General features: G+C 47.8%; 1 protein-coding gene and 1 long non-coding RNA gene across 2 annotated transcripts in view; one reads left to right on the top strand and one right to left on the bottom strand.

Moving 5' to 3' along the window:
- LOC139275911 (cytotoxic and regulatory T-cell molecule-like) overlaps positions 1-2,263 on the top strand; it is a 65,345-nt gene extending 63,082 nt beyond the window's left edge. The window contains exon 17 of the mRNA XM_070893127.1: positions 2,145-2,263. Within this exon, the coding sequence (XP_070749228.1) occupies positions 2,145-2,263 (119 nt within the window). The remainder of the gene's footprint in view (positions 1-2,144) is intronic.
- LOC139275912 (uncharacterized) lies at positions 465-24,220 on the bottom strand. Its single transcript, XR_011595793.1, has 3 exons — positions 24,100-24,220; positions 841-1,000; positions 465-589 (listed from the first exon to the last, which is right to left on the bottom strand). It is a non-coding gene; the product is annotated as an uncharacterized lncRNA (long non-coding RNA).
- Between the last annotated feature and the right edge of the window lie 82 nt (positions 24,221-24,302).

Raw genomic sequence — 24,302 nt, 5'->3', positions numbered from 1 at the left:
AAGCCTCAGGCTCTACTTCCGAGTCAGGAGGAACTGTGTCCTCCGTACTCACTTGTGTGTTTGGGGTCTCGCTGCGAGTGGACCTTGGGGTGCAGCGCCGTGTCCAGCCAGCAACGCATGCCGTGGTGCATTTGTTGCGACTATCTACTCCCTGTCGCCTCCAACATCTCCCGAGCAGTCTGTGACTGCTCAGAAGACCATCTGGAGAAGCGCGAGCAGAACTCGCTCCAGGATGTGGAGAACTGGCTCCAATTGGCTGAGAAACCCGTGAACCCCTGGATAAGGTCGCGACCGATCGCGACCGTCTCCCTGCACAGGGAAAGTAAGCTCTCCGTCTGGTCCTCCGTGGCAGGCGAGTGCATATCACGCTGACCGGACCGCCGTGGGGGTCGGCGTCTGCAATGTCACGCGCCTTGGCGTCACCACCTGCACACCGCTTGGTCCCGGTGCCTCATCTATCCCCCCCACCTCCCCCCCACAAAAAAAATCTCTTTCCTCCTCCTCCTCAGCTCCTCCTCTGGCTCTTCCTCCTGGAAGGTTCCTGATTGTTAAGTGGACGTGTCCGTTGACTCTAGTAATACTTGTTGACCTTTGAAAGACAAATGGAAGTTATAAACAATGTTTAACAATTCAAATCAATTCATCTCAATTTTTCAAGAACTCAAAACATTACCGTTAGCCCAAGCGCTCACCAGGCCTAACATGACCTCATTTGAAGATCAATAGTACATATCAATAGTATAACTCAATTATATATCAAATTAAAGTATCATTGCATAGGATTACCCGCGTAACAAATATTTACTATTGATTGCACAAGGCACAGTTCTCATTACTCACGTGACTCTAGGATGGGTTCGGCCACACCACGGGTTGTGACTGAACGGCTTTCTGGCCCCACCAAGGCCACTGCAAGCTCTTCATAGGCATTGAGCGACTACAGCATGGCACAGCCCCCGCCCGTCCTGCGTTGCTCTCGCTGGTTGATGGATATCTTCTTCTGTAATCGATAAGGTAACATTGCACAGCATAAGCAGATGGATTTGGCAATAAACATTTAGGACTGACAGATTTATAAGTTCAATTACAAGTTTGCACTACATTGCATAGGAATAAGATATTTCATACTGTAACATTCAAATTTATGTTGCGGTGCATAAATGTAATCATAATTTAATCCTAATTTAGTTATTTAGTTATGCTTAAAGATTACGAGATAACATTGCAGATTCTAATTAGAATTTCCATACATCATTAAATAATAAACATGGATGATTTCAAATATAAATTTCAACTTACTCTTGCAGCCGCCAGTAGACTGTTCCATTTTTGCGGCACTGGTCCGGTGTCCGGGCTTCATTAGATGCCCACCCCATACTAAATCCTTCCACCTCACGCTAACACTGTTCACTAGGGCCTCATTGGCCTCCTCGCTGAAGGGCTTGGCCCTTCGCCTTTCTGCAGATCCCTCCATTCTTTAAATTTATATGATTTAAGGCTTTGTCAAAATACCTGCTTCCTTTCTCCTCTTTTCCTCTCTCTCTATCTCTCTCCCAGACCCGCACAGAGCTTCTGAGCATGTGTGAAGACCCTTGACTTCTCAAAACGCAGGAAGGAGCATCAAACTGAAGAAAATAAAAATCAGCCTGCACATGCGCAGTAATGCGTTGCTAGGGAAGCGTTTTTTTTCCATTCACTTCCGTTTTCTTCAGGCGATCGTGAGATCGCCGAGAAATCACATCGTCCATTTGACATCGCTGGGCTAAGGCCGAGTGGAAAATCGCAAAAAAAAAAAATGGGTCTTCAGCCAGCGATCAGCACTAGCGATACGTCCCGCATCGCTGGAACAAGGCCCATTTTTTTCGGCCTTAGCCACCAAGTGGAAAGTCTAGTCCAAAGTATCATATGAACAGTATCATAACACTGAAGCTTGTCGGCCTAAATGAGGGTTTTGCTTGTTTACTGGTACTAATATTCTTAACAAGCCTTGTGATAACACTGCACTAAATTTTCTCAATGACAATTGTATAATTTTAAATGCTTCATAACAGTGATGAGTGCTGAAGTTGTCATTATTGTTAAATCTGAGTTAAGTATTGAAAATTTGAAGTTCTAACTATTTCTTTGTTTTTGCTCCTGTACAGAACCCAATTTTGGCATGCATAACGCAATTCAAATAAATTCAGAGGAACAAATGAAGCAATATTCTAATTATATCTCTGAAGATCAAATGAATACATTGGAAAAGGAGAGCGCAGTATAAGTTGTTCTGTTATATTGCAAAACTTGTCTAGTTTGTAATTTTTTGGAAGTATTTTTGCAAATAGTTTTCTTTGTTGTACTTATTTCAATATATATTTTGGGAAAAATTGTAATGTATATAAAAAAGTACTGCACCAGTTGACTGAATGTGAATCAGAAATGCATCTTCTTTAAAATACTGTTTCCAAACTGTGAAATGTAAGTGTATTTAAATGGTTTTGTTGTACATAAGAGTTGCACCTATATTTATTGCTATTTGCACATAAAATATTTTTTTTTTCCTTTTTACAATACATTTATTTTGAATGATTTTGTTGTTCTCATTTAATTGACAGTTGTCAGTGCTAGGGAATGCAACACTTTTATGACTCTATGCAGGTAATATTTTGGATGCTGGGAGCAGTTTTGCTGGATGAGAGTGTGGATTGGAGAGTTGGATGCCCAATTCATGCTTGCACCTTTCCTGCCCTATTTAATTAAGAACATAACATAAGAAATAGGAGCAGGAGTAGGCCATAAGGCCCCTCGAGCCTGTTCTGCCATTTAATACGATCATGGCTGATCCGATCATGGACTCGGGTCTACTTCCCTGCCTGCTCCCCATAACCCCTTATCGGTTAAGAAACTTTCTATCTCTGTCTTAAATTTATTCAATGTCCCAGCTTCCACAGCTCTCTGAGGCAGAGAATTCTACAGATTTACAACCCTCTGAGAGAAGAAAGTCCTCCTCATCTCAGTTTTAAATGGACGGCCCATTTTTCTAAGATTATGCCCCCTAGTTCTAGTCTCCACTATCAGTGGAAACATCCTCTCTGTATCCACCTTGTCAAGCCCCCTCATAATCTTATATGTTTCTATAAGATCACCTCGCATTCTTCTGAATTCCAATGAGTAGAGGCCCAACCTACTTAACCTTTCCTCATAAGTCAACCCCCTCATCCCCGGAATCAACTTAGTGAACCTTCTTTGAACTGCCTCCAAAGCAAGTATATCCTTTCGTAAATATGGAAACCAAAACGGTACATATTCCAGGTGTGGCCTCACCAATACTCTGTATAACTGTAGCAAGACTTCCTTGCTTTTATACTCCATCTCCTTAATTCTGGCGCTCTCCCTCTCCACTGCATCTCAATTAATGCTCGCACTCTCCTGTCTCTCCCATTTACATAGTACCTCTCACAGGTATTCCGGCATTCTACTCCCAAAGCACAAATCCCAGCTTCTGCCTCCTTCCCTCCCCTCTCCATTTCTATTCAGCTCCCTCACTTTCCCTCTACCCTTCACTGCCATCCATTTTTCTCTTTCTTGTGGACCATTCCTACCTCACTCACTGCTGGCAATAATGGATGGGAACAGGCTACTTTTGTCTCAGTGCTGCTGCTGCTTGTGGAAGGTACTCCTGTATCTGCTGGAAATGTACGGGGGTATGCTTCTGGCCGGCAGCATGTCAGAATCAATGAGAAAAGGCATCATCACCCTCATCTAGAAGCAGAAGGGGGAGAGGGAGGAAATCAAAAACTGGCAGCCCATTTTGCTGCTCAATGTGGACTACAAGATCCTGTCGAAGGTCATTGCAAAAAGGGTCAAGTCTGCTCGGGAGCTGGTGATCCACCCGGACCAGACCTGCGCTGTCCCCGGCAGGAAGATCTGATAGCATAGAAACATAGAAACATAGAAACATAGAAAATAGGTGCAGGAGTAGGCCATTCGGCCCTTCTAGCCTGCACCGTCATTCAATGAGTTCATGGCTGAACATGCTACTTCAGTACCCCATTCCTGCTTTCTCGCCATACCCCTTGATCCCCCTAGTAATAAGGACTTCATCTAACTCCTTTTTGAATATATTTAGTGAATTGGCCTCAACAACTTCCTGTGGTAGAGAATTCCACAGGTTCACCACTCTCTGGGTGAAGAAGTTTCTCCTCATCTCGGTCCTAAATGGCTTCCCCCTTATCCTTAGACTGTGACCCCTGGTTCTGGACTTCCCCAACATTGGGAACATTCTTCCTGCATCTAATCTGTCTGAACCCGTCAGAATTTTAAACGTTTCTATGAGGTCCCCTCTCATTCTTCTGAACTTCAGTGAATATAAGCCCAGTTGATCCAGTCTTTCTTGATAGATCAGTCCCACCATCCCGGGAATCAGTCTGGTGAACCTTCGCTGCACTCCCTCAATAGCAAGAATGTCCTTCCTCAAGTTAGGAGACCAAAACTGTACACAATACTCCAGGTGTGGCCTCACACTACTCAGGGATACGATCGCCTACGTGCGGGACAGGAGGGTGGACACCTGTTTAATTAGCTTAGACCAGGAGAAGGCCTTTTACAGGATATCACACACGTACCTGATGGACGTGCTCTCCAAGATGGGGTTTGGGGAGGGTATCCGCAATTGGATCCAACTGCTCTACACAGACAGCAGTAGCACAGTTCTAATCAACGGGTGGGAAATATAAAGCTTTCCGATCAGGTCTGGAGTCAGGCAAGGCTGTCCCCTCTCCTCTGTGTGCTGTATCGAGCCCTTTGCCGAGTCCATCAGGAAGAATGCATTGGGGGGGTGACAATCCCAGACACGGAGTCGCTCAGGTCAAGAGCTCCCTGTACATGGACGACGTCACCGTCTTTTGCTCGGATCCGCAGTCAATCCGCGGATTGCTCACAATCTGTGACTAGTTTGAACTGGCCTCGGGGGCGAAGGTAAATCGCAGCAAAAGCAAGGCCATGTTCTTTGGAAGCTGGCCCTTCACTGTGAAGTCAGATTACCTGAAAGTGTTAGGAATATGGTTCGGAGCGGACGGGGCGTGCGTCAAAAACTGAAAGGAGCGTATCGCTAAAGCCAAACATAAACTGGGATGGTGGCAGCTACGCTCAGTCTCCATTGCAGGAAAGAACCTGGTCATCAGGAGTGAGGTGTTCTCGGTGTTGTTGTACGTGGCGCAAGTCTGGCCCATACCCCACTCCTGTACTGTGGCAGTCACCCAAGCTGTCTTCCATTTCATCTAGAGATTGAAAATGGACTGTGTCCGCAGAGACACGATGTACAAATCTCTGGACAAGGGGGGAAAGGACGTTCCGAACGTGGCCCTCGTCCTGATGGCCGCCTTTGTGTGCAGCTGCATCAAGTTGTGCATAGACCCAAGTGTCAGTACATGCTGAGAGTCTATCTGTCCCGGGTGTTGCGAAGGATAGGTCTGGCCAGGCTGCCGTGGAACGCTCCAACCAGTTGGACCATGCCTCAGCACCTGTCCTTCATGGAAAAGTTTTTCAAGAAAAACACCTTTGACCACAAGGCCATAAAGCAGTGGTCGGCATGCAAGGTCCTGGACGCCCTACAAAAGAAGATAATGGATCCTGTTGGACGGTTCCCGACCAGACTGTCAAACTCGTTTGGCAGAATGTCTCATCGCCAGAGCTTTCACACAAGCACCAAGACGTAGCCTGGTTGGCAGTGAGAAGGGCCCTACCCGTCAGATCCTTCATGCACAGCCGGGGTTTCAGAGACATGGCACTCTCCCTCCGAGTTGGTTGTGGTGCGGAAGAGACTGTCATCCAACTCCTTCGAGATTGCCCCTTTGCAAGGCAGGTCTTGAAGGAGATGCAGTGGTTGCTGTCGAGGTTCATCCCAAGCAGCTCCGTAACACAGGATTCTGTGCTCTGCGGACTGTTCCCAGGGACGCACACCGAGACAGACATCATCTGCTGCTGGAGAGCCATCAACTCAGTGAAAGACGCACTTTGGTCTTCCCGAAACTTGCTGGTCTTCCAGAGCAAGGAGATGTCCACGGCCGAGTGTTGCAGACTGGTGCAATCCAAGGTCCAGGAGTACGTGCTGAGGGACACACTAAAGATTGGTGCAGTCGCCATAATGGCATGAAGGGGAAGAGCCACAGTTTAAGGCCCTTCCGTCACGGTAAACCCAGGGGATGGAACCAGACCCCCCTCGGGCTGTACTCGTTAATCTGCTTGTATATAGAGCACCATGTACTGAAAAACACCTGTGTTGTGCCATGTATAATGAAAGTCTCTGCACTATTTAGTAACTTGTAAAGAAATGTAAATGTATTCTCATCCGTTCCGTGTACTGCTTTCATCTGCATAGTGCTACATGTAACGTGATTCGTGATCGGTATTGAAATGTATCCTGTAATGTAAACCTGTTCCCATCTGCTCCATGTAATACTCTTATTTGCACAGCACTACATGTAATGTGATTTAAGGATTGTACTAAACTGTACATTGAAATGAAATGCACGCTGGTGCATTGTATGGAACTGCTGTCAGCATCCAAACGAATTGTATGAATTGCTGACCGCAAGGTACTGAACTATTTTCCAATGTATTGTGAAAATTTTATATGAATAAAGTATATTTTTGGAAAAAAAAGTACTCCTGTATTAGCGACGATGACTCCTGTTCTTGTATGAGTTCTCACTCAGTTTACTGAAGCGAGAAACTCTTCCATTAGCAGCTGCAGTGGGAGGGGGGGTGGGGGGGAGCAGGACTGAGGCAAGAAGACTCAGTCTATTGGCAGCAATAGCACAATTGGCAGAGAGCAACAGGCAGCTCGCACGATTGAAGATCGGGCCGCTGCTGATGTCACAGTAGCCCTCTTGTAAGTGAGGAAGGGGTTGAACAGGAAGGGGGAAATTGGGTTGGGAAGCAGGGCGACTGGGTTGTCAGGTAGTGGTGTTTTGAGAGGGGGTGGACACAGGGGAGGTAACGGTGCCCAGGGTAGGAAGTGATAGTGGCAGCAAATAAGGGAAGGCTAATGGGGGGGTACCGGTGGCGATGGGAGTAGTAGCAGCGATGTTCTGGTGGGGGGAGGGGGTAGTGGTGGAGGAGAGGGATGTGGTGTCCGGCAGTGGCCCACGTTCATAATTCTGTAGCTCTCATGTCAGCTGTGACTCAGTTGGTAGCACTCTCGCGTTTAAGTCAGAAGCTGGTGGATTCAACTCCTACTCCAGAGACTTGAGCATAAAATCTAGTGCAGTACTGAGGTAGTGTTGCACTAGAGCTGGAGCGCCGGGCCCTGGAACATTATGGGCAAAGGTGCAGCGAATGAGGGTACAGGGCCCAGAAGAGTTAAGGGCCCAGGGGCAGCACAGGCCTGCCCACACTGCGATATGTGTGTGCAGAGCAGGTCTCCAGTCGTCCTGGTTCAACCCTTGCCACTGGATAATGGCCTAGCTCTATCAAGCCTGTGTGGTGGCTGATGTGCAACGGTCACCACACGTTAAAAAAATCCACACACAGGCATCTTCCACCCCCTCAACTGGAGTTCAGGACTGGAACATCGAGTCCTTCGTTGAAACATCTGTGAACTCTTGTGGAAGCAAGTCATCCCAGTTCGAGGGATGGCCTATGATGATGACTATTGGAGGTGCTGTCTTTCAGATGAGAAGTTATGCCGAGGCCCCGTCTGCCTTCTTGGGTGGACGCAAAAGTCCCCATGGCACTATTTTGACAAAGATCAGGGGAGTTTTCCCCAGTGTCCTGGCCAATATTCATCCCTGAACCAACACCACGAAAGCAGATTATTTAGTCATTATCTCATTGTTGTTTGTGGGAACCCTGCTGTGTCAAACTGGCTGCCACATTTCCTACATTACAGCAGTGACTACACTTCAAAAAGTACTTAATTAATATAAAGCGCTTTGGGACATCCAGAGGTCATGAAAGGCACGATATAAATGCATGTCTTTTTTCCCCCCACCCGGCTCCACATTCAGGCATCGTTTCAGCCTGTTCTTGCCCCCACGGAACTGATTTCTTCCTATCGCGGCTATTTTTTTTCTCCCCTTGTCCAGTCTCTTCCCACCTACATCCTTGACTCTTCCAACACCCAAAGCCACTTTAACTTCCCCCAACTGTTTGCTTTTCACTATGGACGTCAAATCCCTCTACATCTCCATCCCCTACCAGGACGTCCTGAGGGCGTTCTGCTTCTTCCTTGAACAGAGGTCCAGTGCCCATCCACCACTACCCTCCTCCGCCTGGCTGAACTTGTTCTCACATTGACCAACTCCTTTGACTCCACTCGCATCCTCCAAATTAAAGATGTTGCTATGGGAACCCGCATGCTTTTTCGTGGGTTATTCGGGATATTCTTTGTTCCAGTCAAACTCGGGACCCCTCCCTCACCTTTTTCCAGTACAGTGATGACTACATCAATGCCATTTTTTGCTCTAGCCCTGAACTAGAAAAAATAATTCACATTGCTTCAAATTTCCATCCTTCCCTCATCTCCACATGGTCCATCTCCAACTCTTCCCTTACCTTCCTCAACTTCTGTGTCTCCATTTCTGGGAATAGGCTATTAACAAACATCCACTATAAGCCCACTGGCTCCCACAGCTATCTGGATGACACTTCCTCCCAGCCCACTTCCTGTAAGGACTCTATTCCATTCTCCCAATTTCTCCGTCTCCATCGCATCTGCTTTGACGATGCCACCTTAAATACAAGTGCTTCCGATATGTTTTCCTTTTTTCTCAACCAAGCATTTCACCCTACCGTGGTTGATGTAGCCCTCGACCGTGGTTCTATTTCCCGCACTTCTGCTCTCATCCCTTCCCCTCCCTCCCAGAACCACAATAGGGTTCCCCTTGTCCTCGCCTTTCATCCCCTCCAGCTTTTACATTCAATAAATCATCCTCCGCCATTTCTGTTACCTCCAGCGTAATCCTACCACCAAACACATCTTCCCCTCCGCTCCCCTTTCAGCATTCCGAAGGGACCACTCACTCCGCAACACCGCTTCTCAATCACCCCCAACACCCCTTCCCACATCACCTTCCCGTGCAAGCATAGAAGATGCAAACCTGTCCTTTTAACTCCTCCCTTCCCATTGTCCAGGGACCCAACACACCTTCCAGGTGAAACAGCGATTTACTTGTACTTCTTGCAATTTAGTATACTGTATTCGTTGCTCACGATGCGATTCCCTCGACATAGAGGAGACCAAACACAGATTGGGTGACCGCTTTGCGGATCACCACCGTAAACGTGACCCCAAGCTTCCGGTCGCCTGTCACTTAAATTCTCCGCTCCACTCCCACTCTGACCTCTCTGTCCTCGGCCTCTTACACTGTTCCAACAAAGCTCAACGTAAGCTCAAGGAACAGCACCTCATCTTTCGATTAGGCACTTTACAGCCTTCTGAACTTAACATCAAGTTCAACAATTTCAGACCACAACCTCTGCCCCTATTTTTTTCTTCTCACATATCAGCTGTTGATGATTCTGCCATTCCCATTTACACCTCATTTAGACTCATCTTTTGTTTCTTAACTTGTCCCATTACCGTCTCTTTTCGCCTTGCACCACCAACTCTTTGTGTTTTAATCTCTCCGGCCCTACATTCTATCACAGACCTTGCCTTTTGTTCTTTCTTCTCCACCCACCCCTACACTTGCTTAAAAATCTGTTACATCTCTAACTTTTTCTAGTTCTGATGAAGGATCATCGCCCTGAAATGTTAACTGTTTCTCTCTCCACAGATGCTACCTGACCTGTTGAGTATTTCCAGCATTTTCTGTTTTTATTTGATTTCCAGCATCCGCAGTATTTCACTTTTGAATTGATTCACCTATCTTGCCAATTAGAAAATACCTCACACCCATAGTGTTGAAAAGTTCTTGATTCCTGCCAGCTGTGAACAAAGGGAGATTAAAAAAGAGACAGAAGAAATCAATCGGGTTTCTAAAGAGAAAGCTGCAAGAGCTTTCACTGAAACCAAGAGGTCAGGATTGTTAGACGACAGTTAAACATCATTTTGTGTGGCATGTTCTTTATTTTATATTATTACAACAACAACAACTTGTATTTATATAGAGCCTTCAATGTAGTGAAACGTCCCAAGGCGCTTCACAGGAGTATTATGAGATAAAATATTTGACACCGAGCCACATAAGTAGAAATTAGCGCAGGTGACCAAAAGCTTGGTCAAAGAGTTATGTTTTAAGGAGCGTCTTGAAGGAGGAAAGTGAGGTAGAGAGGCAGAGAGATTTAAGCAGGGAGTTCCAGGAGCTTGGGGTCTACGCAACAGAAAGCATGCCACCAATGGTTGAATGATTATAATTAGGGATGCTCAAGAGGGCAAAATTAGAGGAGCACGGACATCTCGGGCCATGGACGGATTTGAAAATAAGGTAGCGAGCACAGGGGTGATGGGTGAGCGGAACTTGGTGCGAGTTAGGACATGGGCAGCCGAGTTTTGGATCACCTCTAGTTTACGTAGGGTTGAATATTACACAATATTATGGTGTACTGATTGAATTAACTGAGTCCGATCGTAACTGCTGTTCTGTATGTTCACTTTTCTGTGAAATAAAATAGTTAGCCTATACATGCCTGGTCTCTTCTCACCAAGAGATTCAAGAAGCACCTATTCAAAAGTCAATGTGCGGTTCAGACAACACAACCGTTATTATTTTTACACTTCCAGGTTACATTATTAGTAGATAAAGGACAGAGTGAGTCACTCAGATTAAAGTAGGCTGTTCAGACTATTTAAGGGAGTGACTGATGCTACTGACCCATGAATGTATCTATAATAGAACCAAATTGATAACTATAAGGAAAGTCAAGGGAAACAAGACTTTTCAGCTTTAAAAGGACGTGAAAGTAGTAATCTCAGGATTGCTACCAATGCCATGTGCTAGTCAGAGTAGAAATCGCAGGATAGCTCAGATGAATACGGGGCTTGAGCAGTGGTGCAGCAGGGAGGGATTCAAATTCCTGGGGCATTGGAACAGGTTTTGGGGGAGGTGGGACCAGTACAAACCGGACGGTCTGCACCTAGGCAGGACCGGAACCAATGTCCTAGGGGGAATGTTTGCTAGTGCTGTTGGGGAGGAGTTAAACTAATATGGCAGGGGGATGGGAACCAATGCAGGGAGACAGAAGGAAACAAAAAGGAGACAAAAGCAAAAGACAGAAAGGAGATGAGTAAAAGTGGAGGGCAGAGAAACCCAAGGAAAAAAACAAAAAGGGCCACTGAATATAAAGGGGCTGCAGGAGGGGTCAAAACTAAAAATCATGGTTTAAAAACTAGTATTAAAACACTCTACCGAAATGCACGCAGCATTCGAAATAAAGTAAATGAGTTGATGGCACAAATCATTACAAATGGGTATGATTTGGTGGCCATTACAGAAACGTGGTTGCAGGATGGCCAAGACTGGGAATTAAACATACAGGGGTATCTGACGATTCGGAAAGATGGACAAGAAGGGAAAGGAGGTGGGGTAGCTCTGTTAATAAAGGATGATATCAGGGCAGTTGTGAGAGATGATATTGGCTCTAATGAACAAAATGTTGAATCATTGTGGGTGGAGATTAGAGATAGTAAGGGGAAAAAGTCACTGGTGGGCGTAATTTATAGGCCCCCAAATAATAACTTCACGGTGGGGCGGGCAATAATCAAGGGAATAATGGAGGCATGTGAAAAAGGAACGGCAGTAATCATGGGGGATTTTAACCTACATATCGATTGGTCAAATCAAAACGCACGGGGTAGCCTGGAGGAGGAATTCATAGAATGCATACGGGATTGTTTCTTAGAACAGTATGTTACAGAACCTACAAGGGAGCAAGCTATCTTAGATCTGGTCCTGTGTAATGAGACAGGAATAATAAACGATCTCCTCGTAAAAGGTCCTCTCGGAATGAGTGATCACAATATGGTTGAATTTGTAATACAGATTGAGGGTGAGGAAGTAGTGTCTCAAACGAGCGTACAATGCTTAAACAAAGGGGACTACAGTGGGATGAGGGCAGAGTTGGCTAAAGTAGACTGGAAACACAGACTAAAAGGTGGCACAATTGAGGAACAGTGGAGGACTTTTAAGGAGCTCTTTCATAGAGCTCAACAAAAATATATTCCAGTGAAAAAGGGCAGTAAGAGAAGTGATAACCAGCCGTGGATAACCAAGGAAATAAAGGAGAGTATCAAATTAAAAACCAATGCGTATAAGGTGGCCAAGGTTAGTGGGATACAATAAGATTGGGAAAATTTTAAACAACAGCAAAGAATGACTAAGAAAGCAATAAAGAAAGGAAAGATAGATTACGAAGGTAAACTTGCGCAAAACATAAAAATGGATAGTAAAAGCTTTTACAGATATATAAAATGGAAAAGAGTGACTAAAGTAAATGTTGGTCCCTTAGAAGATGAGAAGGGGGATTTAATAATGGGAAATGTGGAAATGGCTAAGACCTTAAACAATTATTTTGCTTCGGTCTTCACAGTGGAAGACACAAAAACCATGCCAAAAATTGCTGGTCACAGGAATGAGGGAAGGGAGGACCTTGAGACAATCACTATCACTAGCGGGGTAGTGCTGGACAGGCTAATGGATCTCAAGGTAGACAAGTCCCAGGGTATTAAAAGAGATGGCGGAAGTTATAGCAGATGCATTCATTATAATCTACCAAAATTCTCTGGACTCTGGGGAGGTACCAACGGATTAGAAAGCAGCTAATGTAACGCCTCTGTTTAAAAAATGGGGCAGACAAAAGGCAGGTAACTATAGGCCGGTTAGTTTAACATCTGTAGTGGGGAAAATGTTTGAAACTATCATTAAGGAAGAAATAGCGGGACATCTAGATAGGAATAGTGCAATCAAGCAGACGCAACATGGATTCATGAAAGGGAAATCATGTTTAATTCATTTACTGGAATTCTTTGTGGATATAACGAGCATGGTGGATAGAGGTGTACTGATGGATGTAGTGTATTTAGATTTCCAAAAGGCATTCGATAAGGTGACACACAAAAGTTTACTGCAGAAGATAAAGGTACGCGGAATCAGAGGAAATGTATTAGCATATATAGAGAATTGGCTGGCTAACAGAAAGCAGAGAGTCGGGATAAATGGGTCCTTTTCGGGTTGGAAATTGGTGATTAGTGGTGTGCCACAGGGATCGGTGCTGGGACCACAACTGTTTACAATATACATAGATGACCTGGAAGAGGGGACAGAGTGTAGTGTAACAAAATTTGCAGATGACACAAAGATTCGTAGGAAAGCGGGTTGTATAGAGGACACAGAGAGGCTGCAAAGAGATTTAGATAGGTTAAGCGAATGGGCTAAGGTTTGGCAGATGGAATACAATGTCGGAAAGTGTGAGGTCATCCACCTTGAGAAAAAAAACAGTAAAAGTGAATATTATTTGAATGGGGAGAAATTACAACATGCTGCGGTGCAGAGGGACCTGGGGGTCCTTGTGCATGAATCACAAAAAGTTAGTTTGCAGGTGCAGCAGGTAATCAGGAAGGCGAATGGAATGTTGGTCTTCATTGCGAGAGGGATGGAGTACAAAAGCAGGGAGGTCTTGCTGCAACTGTATAAGGTATTGGTGAGGCTGCACCTGGAGTACTGCGTGCAGTTTTGGTCACCTTACTTAAGGAAGGATATACTAGCCTTGGAGGGGGTACAGAGACGATTCACTAGGCTGATTCCGGAGATGAGGGGGTTACCTTACGATGATAGATTGAGTAGACTGGGTCTTTACTCGTTGGAGTTCAGAAGGATGAGGGGTGATCTTATAGAAACATTTAAAATAATGAAACGGATAGACAAGATAGAGGCAGAGAGGTTGTTTCCACTGGTCGGGGAGACTAGAACTAGGGGGCACAGCCTCAAAATACGGGGGAGCCAATTTAAAACCGAGTTGAGAAGGAATTTCTTCTCCTAGAGGGTTGTGAAACTGTGGAATTCTCTGCCCAAGGAAGCAGTTGAGGCTAGCTCATTGAATGTATTCAAGTCACAGATAAATAGATTTTTAACCAATAAGGGAATTAAGGGTTACGGGGAGCGGGCGGGTAAGTGGAGCTGAGTTCACGGCCAGATCAACCATGATCTTGTTGAATGGCGGAGCAGGCTCGAGGGGCTAGATGGCCTACTCCTGTTCCTAATTCTTATGTTCTTATATACTTATTATGAAAAAGAGACCTTATAGAAGTACATAAAATACTATGTAGAATAGAAAAAGAAACAGTAGGCAAAGACATTGAGTTAGAACTGCAACCAAAATTCTCTGAATTCTGGGAGGTACCAGCGGATTGGAAAGCAGCTAATGTAACGTCTGTTTTAAAAAGGGGGCAGACAAAAGGCAGGTAACTATAGGCCGGTTAGTTTAACATCTCAAGTGGGGAAAATGCTTGAAGCTATCATTAAGGAAGAAATAGCGGGTCATCTCGGTAGGAATAGTGCAATCAAGCAGACGTAACATGGATTCATGAAGGGGAAATCATGTTTAACTAATTTACTGGAATTCTTTGAGGATATTAACGAGCATGGTGGATAGAGGTGTAGCGATGGATGTGTCGTATAAAGATTTCCAAAAGGCATTCGATAAGGTGCCACACAAAAGGTTACTGCAGAAGATAAAGGTACGCGGAGTCAGAGGAAATGTATTAGCATAGATAGAGAATTGGCTGGCTAACAGAAAGCAGAAAGTCGGGATAAATGGGTCCTTTTCAGAAATCGGTGATTAGTGGTGTGCCACAGGGATCGGTGCTGGGACCACAACTGTTTACAATATACATACATGGAAGAGGGGACAGAGTGTAGTGTAACAAAATTTGCAGATGACACAAAGATTCGTGGGAAAGCGGGTTGTGTAGAGGACACAGAGAGGCTGCAAAGAGATTTAGATAGGTTAAGCAAATGGGCTAAGGTTTGGCAGATGGAATACAATGTCGGAAAATGTGAGGTCATCCACCTTGGGAAAAATAACAGTAAAAGGTAATATTATTTGAATGGGGAGAAATTACAACATGCTGTGGTGCAGAGGGACCTGGGAGTCCTTGTGCATGAAACTCTTTTGAGTTTACCTGAAAAAAAACATAAACATTAAACCGTGCCACCCGCCTGGGTGACACAGCAGACATTTTCAAGGCCCCTTTTTCTTTTCCTTTTTTTGTGGTTTTTTTTTGGTTTTTTTGGTTTTTTTGGGGCGCTAAAATCACATTTTTCCAAGTGCCCCCTATAAAAGGGGGGGGACGGGACACTAAAAGTACCGGCAATTAAAACAAATTAAACTTAAAAAACGTAAAATCAAATTAAAATTTGGTTGCCGGGCGTGATGATGCACTCCAGTCCCTCCGGTGCCCACCTCTCGCGGAAGGCCGCGAGCGTACCGGTGGACACCGCGTGCTCCATCTCCAAGGACACCCTGGACCGGATGTAAGAGCGGAAGAGAGGCAGGCAGTCAGGTTGAACGACCCCCTCGACCGCCCGCTGCCTGGACCGGCTGATTCCTTGTGCATGAAACTCTTTTTGGAGTTTATCTGCAAAACAAAACACATTAAACGGTGCCACCGGACCTGGGTGACACACCAGACATTTACAAGGCCATTTTTTTCCTTTCTTTGGTTTTTTTGGGGTTTTTTTTTCTTTCTTTTTTTTGGGTTTTTTTTTGGGCACTAAAATCACAATTTTTCCCCAGTGCCCCCTATAAAAGGGAAGGGGACACTAAAAACACCGGCAATTAAAACAAATTAAACTTTAAAACGTAAAATCAAATTAAAATTTGGTTGCCGGGCGTGATGATGCACTCCAGTCCCTCCGGTGCCCACCTCTCGCGGAAGGCCGCGAGCGTACCGGTGGACACCGCGTGCTCCATCTCCAAGGACACCCTGGACCGGATGTAAGAGCGGAAGAGAGGCAGGCAGTCAGGTTGAACGACCCCCTCGACCGCCCGCTGCCTGGACCGGCTGATTCCTTGTGCATGAAACTCTTTTAGAGTCTACCTGCAAAACATAAACATTAAACTGTGCCACCCGACCTGGGTGACACACCAGACATTTACAAGGCCCTTTTTTTTTGGGCACTAAAATCACAATTTTTCCAGTGCCCCCTATAAAAGGGAAGGGGACACTAAAAACACCGGCAATTAAAACAAATTAAACTTTAAAACGTAAAATCAAATTAAAATTTGGTTGCCGGGCGTGATGATGCACTCCAGTCCCTCCGGTGCCCACCTCTCGCGGAAGGCTGCGAGCGTACCGGTGGACACCGCATGCTCCATCTCCAAGGACACCCTGGACCGGATGTAAGAGCGGAAGAGAGGCAGGCAGTCAGGTTGAACGACCCCCTCGACCGCCCGCTGCCTGGACCGGCTGATTCCTTGTGCATGAAACTCTTTTGAGTTTACCTGAAAATAAACATAAACATTAAAACCATGCCACCCGCCTGGGTGACACAGCAGACATTTTCAAGGCCCCTTTTTTTTTTTTCCTTTTTTTTTTGGTTTTTTTTGGGGCGCTAAAATCAAATTTTTCCAGTGCCCCCTATAAAAGGGGAGGGGGACACTAAAAGCACCGGCAATTAAAACAAATTAAACTTTAAAACGTAAAATCAAATTAAAATTTGGTTGCCGGGCGTGATGATGCACTCCAGTCCCTCCGGTGCCCACCTCTCGCGGAAGGCCGCGAGCGTACCGGTGGACACCGCGTGCTCCATCTCCAAGGACACCCTGGACCGGATGTAAGAGCGGAAGAGAGGCAGGCAGTCAGGTTGAACGACCCCCTCGACCGCCCGCTGCCTGGACCGGCTGATTCCTTGTGCATGAAACTCTTTTTGGAGTTTATCTGCAAAACAAAACACATTAAACGGTGCCACCCGACCTGGGTGACACACCAGACATTTACAAGGCCCTTTTTTTCCTTTTTTTGGTTTTTTTGGGGGGTTTTTTTCTTTCTTTTTTTTGGTTTTTTTTTTGGGCACTAAAATCACAATTTTTCCCCAGTGCCCCCTATAAAAGGGAAGGGGACACTAAAAACACCGGCAATTAAAACAAATTAAACTTTAAAACGTAAAATCAAATTAAAATTTGGTTGCCGGGCGTGATGATGCACTCCAGTCCCTCCGGTGCCCACCTCTCGCGGAAGGCCGCGAGCGTACCGGTGGACACCGCGTGCTCCATCTCCAAGGACACCCTGGACCGGATGTAAGAGCGGAAGAGAGGCAGGCAGTCAGGTTGAACGACCCCCTCGACCGCCCGCTGCCTGGACCGGCTGATTCCTTGTGCATGAAACTCTTTTTGGAGTTTATCTGCAAAACAAAACACATTAAACGGTGCCACCGGACCTGGGTGACACACCAGACATTTACAAGGCCCTTTTTTTCCTTTCTTTGGTTTTTTTGGGGGGTTTTTTTCTTTCTTTTTTTGGGGTTTTTTTTTGGGCACTAAAATCACAATTTTTCCCCAGTGCCCCCTATAAAAGGGAAGGGGACACTAAAAACACCGGCAATTAAAACAAATTAAACTTTAAAACGTAAAATCAAATTAAAATTTGGTTGCCGGGCGTGATGATGCACTCCAGTCCCTCCGGTGCCCACCTCTCGCGGAAGGCCGCGAGCGTACCGGTGGACACCGCGTGCTCCATCTCCAAGGACACCCTGGACCGGATGTAAGAGCGGAAGAGAGGCAGGCAGTCAGGTTGAACGACCCCCTCGACCGCCCGCTGCCTGGACCGGCTGATTCCTTGTGCATGAAACTCTTTTAGAGTCTACCTGCAAAACATAAACATTAAACTGTGCCACCCGACCTGGGTGACACACCAGACATTTACAAGGCCCTTTTTTTTTGGGCACTAAAATCACAATTTTTCCAGTGCCCCCTATAAAAGGGAAGGGGACACTAAAAACACCGGCAATTAAAACAAATTAAACTTTAAAACGTAAAATCAAATTAAAATTTGGTTGCCGGGCGTGATGATGCACTCCAGTCCCTCCGGTGCCCACCTCTCGCGGAAGGCTGCGAGCGTACCGGTGGACACCGCATGCTCCATCTCCAAGGACACCCTGGACCGGATGTAAGAGCGGAAGAGAGGCAGGCAGTCAGGTTGAACGACCCCCTCGACCGCCCGCTGCCTGGACCGGCTGATTCCTTGTGCATGAAACTCTTTTGAGTTTACCTGAAAATAAACATAAACATTAAAACCATGCCACCCGCCTGGGTGACACAGCAGACATTTTCAAGGCCCCTTTTTTTTTTTTCCTTTTTTTTTTGGTTTTTTTTGGGGCGCTAAAATCAAATTTTTCCAGTGCCCCCTATAAAAGGGGAGGGGGACACTAAAAGCACCGGCAATTAAAACAAATTAAACTTTAAAACGTAAAATCAAATTAATATTTGGTTGCCGGGCGTGATGATGCACTCCAGTCCCTCCGGTGCCCACCTCTCGCGGAAGGCCGCGAGCGTACCGGTGGACACCGCGTGCTCCATCTCCAAGGACACCCTGGACCGGATGTAAGAGCGGAAGAGAGGCAGGCAGTCAGGTTGAACGACCCCCTCGACCGCCCGCTGCCTGGACCGGCTGATTCCTTGTGCATGAAACTCTTTTTGGAGTTTATCTGCAAAACAAAACACATTAAACGGTGCCACCCGACCTGGGTGACACACCAGACATTTACAAGGCCCTTTTTTTCCTTTTTTTGGTTTTTTTGGGGGGTTTTTTTCTTTCTTTTTTTTGGTTTTTTTTTGGGCACTAAAATCACAATTTTTCCCCAGTGCCCCCTATAAAAGGGAAGGGGACACTAAAAACACCGGCAATTAAAACAAATTAAACTTTAAAACGTAAAATCAAATTAAAATTTGGTTGCCGGGCGTGATGATGCACTCCAGTCCCTCCGGTGCCCACCTCTCGCGGAAGGCCGCGAGCGTACCGGTGGACACCGCGTGCTCCATCTCCAAGGACACCCTGGACCGGATGTAAGAGCGGAAGAGAGGCAGGCAGTCAGGTTGAACGACCCCCTCGACCGCCCGCTGCCTGGACCGGCTGATTCCTTGTGCATGAAACTCTTTTTGGAGTTCATCTGCAAAACAAAAAAACATTAAACGGTGCCACCCGACCTGGGTGACACTCCAGACATTTACAAGGCCCTTTTTTTTTTCCCCCCTTTTTTTTTGTGTTTTTCTTTTTTTTTGGTTTTTTTTGGGGCACTAAAATCACAATTATCCCCAGTGCCCCCTATAAAAGGGAAGGGGGGCACTAAAAGCACCGGCAATTAAAACAAATTAAACTTTAAAACGTAAAATCAAATTAAAATTTGGTTGCCGGGCGTGATGATGCACTCCAGTCCCTCCGGTGCCCACCTCTCGCGGAAGGCCGCGAGCGTACCGGTGGACACCGCGTGCTCCATCTCCAAGGACACCCTGGACCGGATGTAAGAGCGGAAGAGAGGCAGGCAGTCAGGTTGAACGACTCCCTCGACCGCCCGCTGCCTGGACCGGCTGATGGCACCCTTGGCCGTGCCCAGGAGCAGTCCTACGAGGAGGCCTTCGGACCTACCCGCTCCCCTCCGCACAGGGTGCCCAAAGATCAGGAGAGTGGGACTGAAGTGCAGCCAGAATTTCAGGAGCAGCCCCTTCAAATAATAAAACAGCGGCTGCAACCTTGTGCATTCCATAAAAACATGGAACACGGACTCTTCCAGACCGCAGAAATTGCAGGCGGCCTGGGAGTCCGTGAACCGGCTTAAAAATTTGTTGCACGGCACTGCTCCGTGCACCACCCTCCAGGCCAAGTCCCCGATGAATAGTGGGAGGACCCCTGCGTAGAGTGCCCTCCATTGGGGACCCCCGCCTCCTCCGGACGGCAAGATGGTACGCCATGGCGTGTCCGGACGGCGAGGATGGCAAAGTTGAGGGTGTGCAGGAGCAGCCCGTACAGGAAACCCCTCCGCGCGGAACTGAAAGGCACGGAGGGGATTTCCCCGAGACGGCTCAAGTTGTGAGGCGCCGGCCCCCGAGGGAGGTTCCGGGGTTTGGCGCCGATGAGGAATTCCGTCCGGACGGGGGTCAGTTCGGACGGGATCTCCCCACGTGCTTGAGCCTCCTCGATGCACCTAACGGAGTCAGGGCCCAGAGCTGTTTTTAGCGACTCGATGGCATCGGCCGCGTGGCGGACGTTGGCAGAATTTAGGCGCCGCGCCAGCGTGTCTGGCGCCATCCAGCCCGCTCCTCCACCATCGAGCAGGTCCCTGACCCTGGTCACCTCACCAGCCACAGCCCTCTCTTCCGACCGCCACATAAAGCCTCGGCCGTGGAGGTACGGATTCCCGAGCAGCAGTTCCTGCAGGACGGCCACCACTCCAGCCGGCGGAGAGCTGCGCTTGGTGGAGACTTTGTTCCAGACCCTGATGAGTTCCCTGTAAAAGACAGGCAGCTCCCGGAGGGCAGTCCTGGCACCCCCCAAGTTCACAAACAGGAGCTGCGTGTCATAATTGAGGTCGCGCTGCTGTCGGAAGAAATACCTCGCCAGAGCGCACCACCTAGGAGGGGGCTCGACGTAAAGGTATCTCTGCAGGGTCTGAAGACGGAAAGTCGCGAGCTGGGCGCTGACGCACACCAACGACTGACCGCCCTCCTCAAGCGGGAGACTCAAGACCGCAGCAGAGACCCAGTGCTTCCTGTTGTTCCAGAAGAAGTCCACCAGCTTCTTCTGTATCTTGGCGACAAACGCAGGGGGAGGGGTCAAAGTGACCAGCCGGTACCACAGCATTGCGGCCACTAGCTGGTTTATGACTAGCGCTCGACCCCTGTAGGACAGCACTCGGAGCAGTCCTGTCCAGCGCCCTAGGCGAGCGGCGACCTTGGCCTCCAGCTCCTGCCAGTTTGCCGGCCAGGCTCCCTCGTCGGGGCTAAGGTAGACTCCCAGATAGAGGAGATTGGTCGTGCTCCAGGCAAAAGGCCTGAGCTCCTCCGGCAGGGAGTCCACCCGCCACTGCCCACCAGGAGTCCGGAACATTTCTCCCAGTTGATCCTGGCGGAGGACGCAGCCGAGTAAATCTCCTGGCACTCACGCATCCTCCGCAGGTCAGCTGGATCCTCTACCGCGAGGAGCACGTCATCGGCGTAAGCCGAGAGGACGACCTCCACGCCCGGCCCTTGCAGAGCCAGTCCCGTCAACCTCGTCCGCAAGAGGCACAGGAAAGGCTCCACGCAAACGGCGTATAACTGGCCGGACATGGGGCATCCCTGGCGCACCCCTCTCCTAAAGCGAAGGGGCGCCGTCAAGGACCCGTTAACCTTAATCAGACACTCCACGGCGGCGTACAAAAGTCGGATCCGGGCGACGAAATGCGTCCCGAACCCGAAAGCGCGCAGAGTTCCGAGCAGATAGTCGTGATCCACCCTGTCGAACACCTTCTCTTGGTCGAGGGATAGGAAGGCGACCGACAGACCAGCCTCCTGGGAACAATGGATGAGGTCCCGGACCAGATGGATGTTATCGTGGATTGTCGGCCCCGGGACCGTGTAGGACTGGTCGGGGTGGATCATGTGGTCCAGCACGGCACCAAGGCGAGCAGACATCGCCCTGGCGAAGATTTTGTAGTCCGTGCTGAGGAGGGAGACCGGGCGCCAGTTCTTAAGGAGGCGGAGATCGCCCTTCTTAGGCAGCAGGATGATGACTGCCCTGCGCCAAGAGAGGGGCATCTCCCCGGTCGCCAGACTTTCCCCCAGGACCCGCGCGTAGTCGCTCCCCAGGACGTCCCAGAACGCCCTGTGGAACTCCACGGTCAGCCCGTCCAGCCCCGGGGATTTTCCCCTCGAGAGCCAGGCGAGGGCACCGGTCAGCTCCGCCAGGCTTAGCGGAGCTTCCAGATTTTCGGCGCCCTCCGGGCTGACCTTCGGCAGGTCCTCCCACAAAACTCTACGCGCTTCCTCGCTGGACGGATCCGGAGAGAACAGAGCCCCGTAATATTCACGGGCCCTGTTGTTGACGCCCTCCGGATCCGAGACGAGAGAGCCGTCGTCGGCCAGCAGCATCAAGAGCTGCTTACGGACACTCTGCCTTTTTTCCAGCGAGTAGAAGGGGGAGCCGCGGTCCAGATCCCGCAGGAACCGGATCCGCGACCTCACGAACGCGCCTCGGGACCCGACGAGCTGCAGGTCCTTCAGCGCGGCCTTCTTCGCTTCGTACACCGTCCGCAGGGCCGGGTCCTGGACGACTTTTTCTAGGCGCCCGACTCTGGCCGCCCGCCTCTTGGTCGACCCCCTCGCGTACTCTTGACAGAAGACGCGGACGTGAGCCTTGCCCACATCCCACCATAGCCTCCTTGTGCATGAATCACAAAAAAAAGTTAGTTTGCAGGTGCAGCAGGTAATCAGGAAGGCGAATGGAATGTTGGTCTTCATTGCGAGAGGGATGGAATACAAAAAGCAGGGAGGTCCTGCTGCAACTGTACAGGGTATTGGTGAGGCCGCAACTGGAGTACTGCGTGCAGTTTTGGTCACCTTACTTAAGGAAGGATATACTAGCCTTGGAGTGGGTACAGAGATGATTCACTCGGCTAATTTCGGAGGTGAGAAGGTTACCTTATGATGACAGATTGAGTAGACTGGGTCTTTAATCGTTGGAGTTCAGAAGAATGAGGGGTGATCTTAAAGAAACATTCAAAATAATGAAAGGGATAGACAAGATAGAGGCAGAGAGGTTGTTTTCACTGGTCGGGGAGACTAGAACTAGGGGGCACAGCCTCAAAATATGGTGAACCCAATTTAAAACCGAGTTGAGAAGGAATTTCTTCTCCCAGAGGGTTGTGAATCTGTGGAATTCTCTGCCCAAGGAAGCAGTTAGGCTAGCTCATTGAATGTATCCAAATCACAGATAGATAGATTTTTAATCAATAAGGGAATTAAGGGTTATGGGGAGCAGGTGGGTAAGTGGAGCTGAGTCCACGGCCAGATCAGCCTTGATCTTTTTGAATGGCGGAGCAGGCTCAAGGGGCTCGATGGCCTACTCCTGTTCCTAATTCTTATGTTCTTATGTTCTTAACTGTGATATGCCCCATATTTAAATAGCTTATCCCATTCATCGTAAAGACTCAATCCCAAACTGGGAGAGCTGTGCATGGAAATGCATCCCAACCGTAAATCAGCAGCTTCTGGAGATAAAAGAACTTGAGAGGGACAAAAAAATACTTCAGAATAACACTATTGTAGAGCCTTATGTTGGAGCATTCTATTCTGCTTACTGCCATTTGCAAATCCATTTTGTCATTACAGCTTGAGGCAAGCAGCAGCTGTCTATGAACCCCAAACAAATAAAATGTAAATGTTTTGGGTCCTCGTGGCCTGATGGATGGAGAACTGCTGCCGGCTGAAGGGACATCCATTTTCCCTGTCAGTTTGCTGATTGGCCTAGAAGTGGTGCCTGCATCCATTCCATCTCTGCGCAGACAAAGCAATGTATTCTATTCTCTGTGCTAAAATGAAGCACTCATCTGTGTTTGCGAGTGGACTAGAATAGCTTGCACCCTGGATTGGATCTTGGGCTTGACATATAATCACATTTTACAGGCACTTGTAACTGCAGCCCGAAAATAATCTCAGCATTCATCCCTAGTAATGACATTATGCACTCAGGAATAAGGTCATCACCTTGAACTGTGGTCCACCTCTGCTCTGGCTTGGAATCAGCAAAATGGATATATGGGTATTTTAAGACGGTGCAATACAACCGCTAAACAAAAAGAAATAATTTATACGATCATTTGAAAGAGAGGGGACGAAGGTTGGCAATTTGAAATAAAAACTGCAGCAAATGCACAGCTGGTCTGGGAAAGACAAGTAAACCTCCTATTTTTGGGACAAAACTGAAAATCTGCAACATTTGCAGTATTTGATTCACAATTTGTTTATTGAGTTCACGATTGCATGTTTTTTAAAATTGAATAATAAATCTTGGCAACACGACGATGAAGGTTGGATTATAAACTGCGACAATGCGAAACCTTGGGGGAGGGGAACAAAGCCGGATAAATTATGTTACGGGCCTAATTTATATGTTCAGAAATCTTTTCTTTCGCCTGAGGGACTTACACTTCTTTCCTGCAGCTTTTTAAGCCTTCCCCCGCCACCCCGTCAGACGGGCGATCATTGAATTGGCGGTCACCTGGAAACACGAAGCTCCCTTCCAGATGCTTCCACCGGCCGACCACCTGAGACCGGCCGGCTTCCAGCTGGCTCTACGATTGGTCGCTTGAGCTCCGCGGGGGGCGGGGCCGGGTGACGTAAATCCCAGA

Source organism: Pristiophorus japonicus, chromosome 11, assembly GCF_044704955.1.
Source record: "Pristiophorus japonicus isolate sPriJap1 chromosome 11, sPriJap1.hap1, whole genome shotgun sequence".
Lineage (NCBI taxonomy): Eukaryota > Metazoa > Chordata > Chondrichthyes > Pristiophoridae > Pristiophorus > Pristiophorus japonicus.
Note: the sequence above shows the minus strand (reverse complement) of the source record. Positions and strands in the feature narration are given on the sequence as shown.